Below are 11,349 nucleotides of genomic sequence, written 5' to 3'. Positions count from 1 at the left end.
AACACACTCGTAATGGCGTAAAGCATCGTGTAAATTTGAACGAAAAAAAAAATGGAAATTGGCCTTTTTTAAGAAATACATCTAGACGTGGCAACACATCACCCCGGGTCTCTGCACCCGCATCGGCCTCCCGCTGCGTTTTTTAGAATAGATTTTAAGATTTTATTGTTTGTTTTAAGGCTTTAAAAGGTATGATTTGTATATCTAGATTATATAGATATAAATACGCTACACCACAATTCATTTATCATGATGAATAAATTACTCTGATGAAAGAAAATTTAAAAAATAAAAACAGACGGTCAACCATGTTATGAGTGTTGGCGTTTTAGATTTTAGGATTTTATTTGATTTTGTTTGTCTGAAAGTTTAACTTTGCGAGAGCACAACCGGTCATTGTGTTCTTCAAATCAACGAGTTTATTTTTATTGATTCTCATTTATTTTTAGATGATCTGCATCACAAACGCTGCTACTTTCTTCTGTGAGTTTGAGACATAGACGGTATACAATAAGTGTTAAAGTTCTCCCTTCTCTTCATTGAAGCCTCTGTGTTCACAGCTTGTGGTGAAGACCAATGTGCTGTAGGTGCCAAAAAATCGGTTTGGTGCCGCCAATTAGTTTGGTGTCGTCACGGTTCATGTCATTAATGAACATGACACTTCGTGGCAGAAAATCGGGATATCCGATTCTAAGCTGTTCTTTTTCCCTCAGCATGTTTCCTTCGATCAGGGAGGCTCGAAATTCCTGTTTGCGGCTGTCGCCGTGGTCTGCCGCACGTTCCTGCAATGCCTAGCGGCACCCTCTACACCCGCTAGACCCTGCTCTCAAGTCCTGTGATTGCCTGCTACACCCATGCGACACCATGTCTACAAGTCCTGTGATGCCTGCTACACCCTGTACAAGTCCGAGATGCCCTGCTACACCTTGTCTACCGTCTGCGATGTCTGATACACCTGTAAACGTCCCCTGCGATGCCCTGCTACCACACTGGCTACGCTCTGCGGGTGACCGCTACACCTGCTACACGTCTGCGAGCCTTGCTACACCCGTAGAAGCCTGCGATGCCCTGCTACACGTCCTGCGATGCCCTGCTAAAAGTACCTGCGATGCCTGAATACAAGTCCTGCGATGCCCTGCTACAAGTGCTGCGACGACCTGCTACAAAGTCTGCGATGCCTGCTACAAAGTCCTGCGTGCCATGATACACGTCTGCGACGCCCCTGCTACAGTCCTACATGGGCCCTGCTACACCCTGACACGTCTGACGAGGCCTTGCTACACCCTGCTAGAGGTCCTGGATGCCTGATACAAGTACTGCGCTGCCCTGTACAGTCTGCGCGCCCTGCTACAAGTCCTGCGAGGCCCTGCTACACGTTTCCTGCGATGTCCTGCTACGCCCTGATACACGTCATGCAATGTCATGCTACACCCTGCTCACGCCTTGCAATGTCCTGCTACCCCTGATAACACGTCGCGATGTCCTGCAAACCCTGCTACGCTCGCGGTGCCTGCTACACCTTGCTACAAGTCATGAGATGCCCTGGCTACACCCCTACAAGTCCTGCGATTGCATGCTACACCCTGCTAGGAAGTCTGCGATGCCCTGTACAAGTTCCTGCGATGCCCTGCTACAGTCCGCGATATGCCTGTCCAAGTCCTGCGATGACGGTGCTTACACCGTGCTAGATGTCCTGCGATTGCTGCCTACACCCTGGCTCCATTTACCAGGTCTGGATTTAGTGATGCTTGCGTTTACCCTGGTAAAAGTAACCAGCCCAGTGTTTTAGCCCTGTGGCACGACAAACCTTGTAACCAATTAACGCAGCATAATTCAAAGGTGTGTTTCTGGGCGTCACATACAATCAACCAATCAAGGTTCTTCCTTTAACAACAGCCAGCTGTGGCACTCGACATATCCAGTCTTGTTATCCACAACAACTTTCCTTTAATTGTTAGTCCAATATTCCTAATTTCTTGCTTTTCTAACTCAAATAAGTATATTTCCTAGATAAGAGGTTTATTGACCATAAATTCCAAAATTAACTGTAAAACTAAAGTTAATAAGTTAGTGTTACGCAGTGTTAAACGTCAAAAAAAGTGACAAACGTTAAAAAAAGTGTTGAAAAAAGGGACAAAAACGTAAGAAAAAGTTAAAAACATCGACATTAAAAGGGTTAAACTAGCAAGGGTGCTAGATGGGACCCTAAGACTCTTTGATATATTGAGACTGTAACATGACACAACCAGCTATCTTATGTTCATCCCATCAATTCAAACATTGTCAATCACATTATGCACCAACTTGCCAAACACATTTCAGGTTTACGTTGTCTCAAAGGGGGATGCTTCTCGTCCTCTGTGACTGCATGCTCCATGCACACTGCACACACACAACGCACACACCTGGGACTTCTGTTCATGCCTTTTTTAAAGGGTAGCTTTGGTATATTTCAACCTAGATCAGATTTTTCTATATTTGTGTGTCTAAGTGACTGATGGGAAAAAACATTGTTAAAAATTGGTCCACTAATAAACGAGACGGCTGCAGTCGACAGCGGCAAAACAAGCTGCAATGTAACGCTAATGGGCAACTGCGCACCTTCAATTTACGTCCACAAAAAGTTGACTCAGATTATTAGATGATTGATATGCTGCTCTATACACACTAAAAGTAGTGATTATTTACAGGGAGTCTGGTGGAGATATGCTGCTCGATACATCGCTACAAAGTAGTGTGATTATTACTGGAGTCTAGGTGGAGCTGAGCTGCTGATTACACGTAAAAGTGATGTGATTATGTACATGGAGTCTGGTGGAGATTAGCGTGCCTCATTACACGCTAAAGTAATGATATTTACATGGAGTCTGGTGGAGATATGCTGCTCTTACACACTAAAAGTAGTGATTATTACAGTGAGTTGGTGGAGATATGCTGCTCTATACACACTAAAAGTAGTGATTTATTTACATGAGTCTGGTGGAGATATGCTGCTCTATTCACGCTAAAAGTAGTGATTATTACATGGTGTCTGGGAGCTATGCTGCTGTATACACGCTAAAAGTAGTGATTTTTTACATGGAGTCTGGTGGAGATATGCTGCTGTATACACGCAAAAGTTAGTGATTATTTACATGGGTCTGGTGGAGATATGCTGCTCTATTACACGATAAAAGTAGTGATTATTTACATGGAGTCTGGTGAGATATGCTGCTCGATCTACACACTAAAAGTAGTGATTTTACATGGAGTATGGTGGAGATATGCTGCTCTATACACGCTAAAAGTAGTGATTATTTACATGGTGTCTGGTGGAGTATGCTGCTGTATACACGCTAAAAGTAGTGTTATTTACATGGAGTCTGGTGGAGATATGATGCTCTATACACGCTAAAAGTAGTGATTATTATCATGGAGTCTGGTGGAGATATGCGCTCATACACACTAAAAGTAGTGATTTTTACATGGAGTCTGTGGAGATAGCTGCTCTATACACGCTAAAAGTAGTGTTATTACATGGTGTCTGGTGGAGATATGCTGCTGTATACAACGCTAAAAGTAGTGATTATACATGGAGTCTGGTGGAGATATGCTGCTCTATACACACGCTAAAAGTAGTGAATATTACATGGAGTTTGGTGGAGTATGCTGCTGTATACACGCTAAAAGTAGTGAGTATTTACATGGAGTCTGGTGGAGATATGCTGCTCTATACACACTAAAAGTAGTGATTATTTACATGTAGTCTGGTGGGTTTGGTGATGGTGATTTCGAGGCTGTTTCATGTTAAACTAAAAGGATCTTACTCTTTAACTAAAAGCTCTATCTCAGTAGGGATCCATCCCATAATGTTGTCAGACGCTTAGAATAATAATCTGAGTCTGTCAGCAGCAACAACAGAAGCTTTAGTGGACGCAGCCGTGACCAATTTCATAAATTTTTCTTCACACTTGAACACAAATGAAGGTGGAAATAGGGTCTGGGTTGAATAAAAACCCCCAAATGAGCCTTTAACAGTCAGTGGGATTTTCCCACAGAGCTGATACGTGCTGTAGTACATCTTAACAGAGCGAGTATGAATGTATTTGACCCCAGTTCGCTGAAGGAGGAAAGGATTTTGTTGCTGTTCTTAAGTAGAGTTTTCACATATCTGTACTTTACTTGTTGTGTTATTTTGTATTTAGGGACACTTTAACTTTTACTCCACTACACATCCTAAATAAAATGTGTACTTTCTCTCAGATACATTTCCCCTCGGCATCATCGTTACTTGCGAGAAATGTTTTAGTAAATTAGAGTGAAGGATTCTTCCTCACAAAATTTCTTTTTTGACCCTTTTGTGTCTTTCCCCCGATGTTTTTCTTACTTTTTCAATGTTTGTCGACTTTTTCTGAGCCTTTTGAAATTTTTTCAGGATCTTCACCTAAAATTTTTAAAGCTGTTTTTTTCTTTTTTTTTACATTTCTCACTTTTTCTTACATTTGTTCACATTTTTAGTCACTTTTATTGACATTTGTCTTTTTTTTAAATATTTTTCTTATTTTCTTATTTTTAGTTATTTTATCCATTTTTTTCTCTCCAAAGGCTATAAACACCCAAATTCAATAAAAGTAATGAACTGATTATTTATTTAACGTGTGAGGAGCGTTGTTGGCAACCATCCACGTTACTTTTTTGGACAATTTGGTAGAAAGAAACCCAAACTTATGATATAGAAACTTTTTGAAAAAGGGTCAAATTAGACCCAAAGACACCAGGAGGGTTAACATCATACAGATACTTATGATACTTTCTGTAAGTGCAGTAAATATCCAATACTCAAAGACTTATACTTTAAGTAATATTTTAAAAGTTGACTTTAACTTCTACTCTTCTAAAAGACATTTTCTGCTAAGATACTTGTACTTTTACTCAGGTTTTACTTTTTTAACGTACTTCATACAAGACTGTGAAGAGCTGATAAAAAGCCAAACAAACACATTTTTGATATTTGACAAATTTGACATTAATTTGACATCAATTTGACATCAATTTGACATCAATTTGACATTAATTTGACATTAATTTGACAAATTTGACATTAATTTTGACATTAATTTGAAAAATGTGTGTTTTGATGAAGCGCTGCTGAGCTGAACCTCCTTCCTTTACGTCACCGAACTGAGATTAAATACATTATTTATCATCACCGGCAACAATCATCATCAGTTATACTCTGCGTGTGTGTCAGACGTGCACGCCCATGCTCACGTACACACACACACACACACACACACACACACGTGCACATCTCCGGGTGTTTACCTCTGCCCGTTGGTCGCCATGTCGATGGCTCGTCGCACCGGGACGGGCGACCCCCCCTCGGTGACGCTCAGCACCTCCATGGACTTCCTCTCCGGCCGCCGCTTACCGTGGCGACTCAGCATGGGCGAGTCCACGCGCTTCCTGGGGGGGTCTGCTGAGCAGGGTCAGGGGTCAAAGGTCAACAAGAGGGGGGGATGACACAAGGACAGGAAGTGGTCAGAAGAAGAAGAAATAACTTAACCAGTAATCAAATAAAAAAGTCCCTTGTTTGATTGTCTTGACGGCTATTCATCCATTTTATCTGGAGGGTTATTCCTGCTCCATGTGTACCCGGAAGGCAGATTTTCCGAAGTCAAAGTCGAAAAAAACGAGCTTCTGTCACCTTTTCATTACTTTTCCCTCACCTTTTAGTCGCTTTTTGCTGCCTTTTTGTCGCTTTCTCATAGCTTCTTTGTCAAATTTTCATCGCCTATTTGTCTCCTTTTAGTCGCTTTTTGTCGCCTTTGTCGTCGCCTTGTTGTCATGGTAAATGCAGACATAGGACTATGGTTACCTGGTCCTCAGGTCTCTGCAGGGTAAATCCAGAACCGCTAGTGACTATCTGTCCAATCTGAGGAACTGGTGTACCTGTCCTCAGGTCTCTGCAGGTAAATCACGACAGCTAGCTAGACTACTGTCCATCTGGAGGACTATGGTTAACTGTCCTCAGGTCTGCAGGGTAAATCCAGACCGCTAGCTAACTATCTGTCCAATTGAGGACTATGGTTACTGGTCCTCAGGTCTCTGCAGGGTAAATCCAGACGCTAGCTAGACTATCTGTCCTCGAGGACTATGGTTACCCTGTCCTCAGGTCTCTGCAGGGTAAATCCAGACAGCTAGCATTCAGATCTATCTGCAATCTGAGGACTATGGTTACCTGGTCCTCAGGTCTCTGGCAGTTAAATCCAGACAGCTAGCTAGACTATCTATCCAATCTGAGGACTATGGTTACCTGGTCCTCAGGTCTCTGCAGGGTAAATCCAGACAGCTAGCTAGACTATCTATCCAATCTGAGTCTCTGTTGATCGGTAGAAACGTTGTCGCCTTTTCATAGCATTTTTGTTGCCTTTTTGTTGTCTTTTTGATCCTTTTTGCACATTTTCGCCGCTTTTTAGCCCCGCCCAAGAAGATTGTGATTGGTTTAAAGAAATGCCAGTAAACCAGAGCGAGAGTTTTTCTCTCATCCAGGAGAGGACTCGCCAGACCTTCTTCCGCAGCGTGTCGATGGTCTGGGAAAGCTTAACTAACCACCGAGGACCCCAAGCTCTAAATCCACCATGGCTGCCCCGTGCATCAACAGTGTGAAGGCTGTTGTATGTTGTTGTATGTTGTATGTTGTATGTTGTTGTATGTATTATGTTGTTGTATGTTGTAGAGTTCAGATGGACTGGCCTACCGATCTCGGCGCGTGGCGGCAGGTTCTGGTCCTCTTGGCTCGGATACCTCTCCTTGCGGTCCAGCAGCAGGAAGTAGATCATCTTTTCCTGGTTTTCTCTGGAGAGAGACAGAAGAGCGCTTTGGTAACATGCTCCATCATCACAAAAATATTAAATAGCAGATTTCATCAGACGGACAATTGGTCTGCCGTCTCATTCATGGATGATGAATTCATTGATTGATTCTTTATTTCTCTGTCACACACACTGCAGTGTTCAAATATTTTATTACATTTCACAAAATTATAGATTATTTCACCGCTTGTTATTGGGTCTTTTCTCCAGAGCTTGGCAAATAAAATAAAAAAGTTCCTTTTTCATAATCCTCTAGCCAGAAGAACTCATCACAAAGAGATCATTTTACAGTAAAATGTACTGTACATCTGTTATATCCTAGTAAAAAGGACAATAAACAAAACATGTACGAATATTGGGCTTTTTGACCACCCTACGCTTGCACTAGACTTGCACATCCAAAAGATATATATAGTAAATATAATATTTATGTTTCTCTTCTTCCTCTGCCTCACTCACTCCTCAGACAGCAGGTCTTTGGTCAGCTTCTCCTTGTCTCTGAAGCAGCCCAGGGAGTGCATGCTCTCCAGGACGTCGGGGTCGATCTCCTCGGTGGCGGCCATGGTCCTGATGGCCACCTTCCTCGGGACGGGCTGCTCCGGCTCCGGCTCGTTCTTTCCAGCTCTGCAACACAACGACATGCAGCTAACCGACAAGATAATCTGCTACTGAGCTCCGACTTCCAGTCACATTAAAGACCCAAACAAACACAATTGGACTTAAAGGTCCCATGACATGGTGCTCTTTGGATGCTTTATATAGACCTTAGTGGTCCCTAATACTGTATCTGAAGTCTCTTTTATATAGACCTTAGTGGTCCCTAATAATGTATCTGAAGTCTTTTATATAGACTAGTGGTCCTATACTGTATCTGAAGTCTCTTTTATAGACCTTAGGGTCCCTAATACTGTATCTGAAGTCTCTTTATATTGACCTTAGTGGTCCCTAATACTGTATCTGAAGTCTCTTTTATTATAGACCTTAGTGGCCCTAATACTGTATTGAAGTCTCTTATAGACCTTAGTGGTCCCATATACTGTATCTGAAGTCTTATAAGACTAGTGGTCCTAATAATGTATCTAAAGTCTCTTTTATATAGACCTAGTGGTCCCTAATACTGGATCTGAAGTCTCTTATATAGACCTTAGTGGTCCCTAATACTGTATCTGAAGTCTCTTTATATAGACCTTAGTGGTCCTAATACTGTCAGTCTCTTTTATATAGACCTTAGTGGTCCCTAATACTGGATCTGAAGTCTCTTTATATGACCTTAGTGGTCCCTAATACGTATCTGAAGCTTTTTATATAGACCTTAGTGGTCCTAATACTGTACTGAAGTCTCTTTATATAGACCTTAGTGGTCCCCTAAATACTGTATCTGAAGGCTCTTTATTAGACCTTAGTGGTCCCTAATACTGTATCTATACTGGACCAATGAAAGAGTTAAAAAACGTGGTCATGTGGACATGCACACAGACACTCAACAAGAGCGTTAACAGTTGGTATACTTAAGAGTACCACGTGTGCTTCTGGATCTGCTCTAACTGTAACACAAAGAAGAGGAGAAAATAAACTGAATGACTCTTTTATTCATAGGTGGAAATCAAGAAGCCCTGCTCTTTATGGAAAGACCTGGAGATAAAAAATCAGAGTCTGGTCTAGACCTGTCTTTATGGAAAGACCTGGGGGATAAATACATCCCAGAGTCTGGTCTAGACTGCTCTTTATGGAAAGACCTGGGAGTAAAACATCCCAGAGTCCTGGTTAGACCTGCTCTTTATGGAAAGACTGGAGTAAATAACATCCCAGAGTCTGGTCTAGACCTGCTCTTTATGGAAAGACCTGGGAGATAAATAACAATCTCCCAGAGTCCGTCTAGACCTGCTCTTTATGGAAGACCTGGGAGATAAATAACACCCCAGAGTCCTGGTCTAGACCTGCTCTTTTGGAAAGACTGGGAGATAAATAACATCCCAGAGTCTGGTCTAGACCTGCTCTTTATGGAAAGACCTGGGAGATAAATAACATCCCAGAGTCTGGTCTAGACCTGCTCTTTATGGAAAGACTGGGAGATAAATAACATCCAGAGTCGGTCTAGACTGCTCTTATGGAAGACCTGGGAGATAAAAACATCCCAGAGTCCGGTCTAGACCTGTCTTTATGGAAAGACCTGGGGATAAATAACATCCCAGAGTCGGTCTAGACCTGCTCTTTATGGAAGACCTGGGAGATAAATAACATCCCAGAGTCCGGTAGACCTGCTCTTTATGGAAAGACCTGGAGATAAATAACATCCCAGAGTCCGGTCTAGACCTGCTCTTTATGGAAAGACCGGGAGATAAATAACATCAGAGTCCGGTCTAGACCTGGCTTTGGAAAGACCTGGGAGATAAATAACATCCCGAGTCCGGTCTAGACCTGCTCTTTATGGAAAGACGGGAGATAATAACTCCAGAGTCTGGTCTAGACCTGCTCTTATGGAAAGACCTGGGAGATAAATAACATCCCAGAGTCCGGTCTAGACTGCTCTTTATGGAAAGACTGGGAGATAAATAACACCCAGATGGTCTAGACCTGTCTTATGGAAGACCTGGGAGATAAATAACATCCCAGAGTCCTGGTCTAGACCTGTCTTTATGGAAAGACCTGGGAGATAAATAACATCCCAGAGTCCGGTCTAGACCTGCTCTTATGGAAAGAACTGGGAGATAAATAACACCCAGAGTCCTGGTCTAGACCTGCTCTTTATGGAAAGACCTGGGAGATAAATAACATCCCAGAGTCCGGTCTAGACCTGCTCTTATGGAAAGAACTGGGAGATAAATAACATCCCAGAGTCTGGTCAGACCTGCTCTTTATGGAAAGACTGGGAGATAAATAAAACCAGAGTCCCGGTCTAGACCTGCTCTTATGGAAGACCTGGGAGATAAATAAAATCCCAGAGTCGGTCTAGACCTGCTCTTTATGGAAAGACCTGGGAGATAAATAACACCAGAGTCCTGGTCTAGACCTGCTCTTATGGAAGACCTGGGAGATAAATAACACCCAGAGTCCGGTCTAGACCTGCTCTTTATGGAAAGACCTGGGAGATAAATAACATCCCAGAGTCCGGTCTAGACCTGCTCTTTTGGAAAGACGGGAGATAAATAACATCCCCGAGTCCGGTCTAGACCTGCTCTTTATGGAAAGACCTGGGAGATAAATAACATCCCAGAGTCCGGTCTAGACCTGCTCTATGGAAAGACCTGGGAGATAAAAAATCCCAGAGTCCTGGTCAGACCTGCTCTTTATGGAAAGACCTGGGAGAGGAGAAATAAACATCCAGAGTCGGTCTAGACCTGCTCTTTATGGAAAGACCGGGAGATAATAACATCCCAGAGTCCGGTCTAGACCTGCTCTTTATGGAAAGACTGGGAGATAAATAACATCCAGAGTCCTGGTCTAGACCTGCTCTTTATGGAAGACCTGGGAGATAAATAACATCCCAGAGTCGTCTAGACCTGCTCTTATGGAAAGACCTGGGAGATAAATAACATCCAGAGTCCGGTCTAGACCTGCTCTTTATGGAAAGACCTGGGAGATAAATAACATCCCAGAGTCCGGTCTAGACCTGCCTTTATGGAAAGACCTGGGAGATAAATAACATCCACGAGTCCGGTCTAGACCTGCTCTTTATGGAAAGAACCGGGAGATAAATAACATCCCAGAGTCCGGTCTAGACCTGCTCTTTAAAGAAAGACCTGGGAGATAAATAACATCCCAGAGTCCGGTCTAGACCTGCTATGAGATAACTGTGATTTGGCGCTATGTACTGTAAATACAATTGAGTTGAATTGGCTGCAATGTCAAATTAGCTTCAAAGCTCGGCACCGTTCCTTCCAACTACTTCAAGACTCTACATGCATGATGAGGTTCATGGAGTCTTCCGGTTGGATCCGGTGGTAATCCCCATCCGTACACATACATTCAAACTACTCTGACTGCAACAAGGACCATTTCACTTGTGTACAGATCCAAAGATAAGTTGAGGTAAGAGCTATCAAAATGTAAAAGCTAAAACATGAATACATTGTTATGATTTAACTCTTTTATGAGACACGCCGACATTGGAGCTGTTATTCCAAACCAAGTTCAAATAACTGCAGGGGGAAAAATAAGTGAAAGCACATTATCTAAATACACCCTTTGTTATTTTTGTCAAGGTTTCTATTCTAAGCCTGAAACAACATCCTTGGCCTGAGATGAAAAGATGTGATGCAGAGCGCGGATGCTGCAGGGCCAGTCACGGTGCACTTGTGCTAAATTTAGCCCGAGCAGTCCCGGAGGCGGCAGCCCAGACTGGAGCAACGCAAAGCCTGAGCGCAAGTTAGGCAGCACGGTGGCTAAGGGGTTAGCACTTCTGCCTCACAGCAAGAAGGTTCTTGGTTTGATTCCGGGTCGTTCCGGGCCTTTCTGTGTGGAGTTCGTGTGTTCTCCCCGTGTTTGCGTGGGTTTC

General features: G+C 42.9%; 1 protein-coding gene across 1 annotated transcript in view; it reads right to left on the bottom strand.

Moving 5' to 3' along the window:
- Window positions 1–11,349, bottom strand: part of LOC116689200 (serine/threonine-protein kinase BRSK2) — a gene marked incomplete in the record, with an annotated part of 273,622 nt that overhangs the window by 54,320 nt on the left and 207,953 nt on the right. Inside the window, 3 exon segments of the mRNA XM_032515617.1 lie at window positions 5,305–5,458; window positions 6,740–6,837; window positions 7,314–7,478. Coding sequence (XP_032371508.1) covers window positions 5,305–5,458; window positions 6,740–6,837; window positions 7,314–7,478 — 417 coding nt within the window.

This window comes from Etheostoma spectabile, chromosome 1 (assembly GCF_008692095.1).
Source record: "Etheostoma spectabile isolate EspeVRDwgs_2016 chromosome 1, UIUC_Espe_1.0, whole genome shotgun sequence".
NCBI lineage: Eukaryota > Metazoa > Chordata > Actinopteri > Perciformes > Percidae > Etheostoma > Etheostoma spectabile.
The sequence above is the reverse complement of the archived record's forward strand: the minus strand, read 5'-3'. Positions and strand labels throughout refer to the sequence as shown.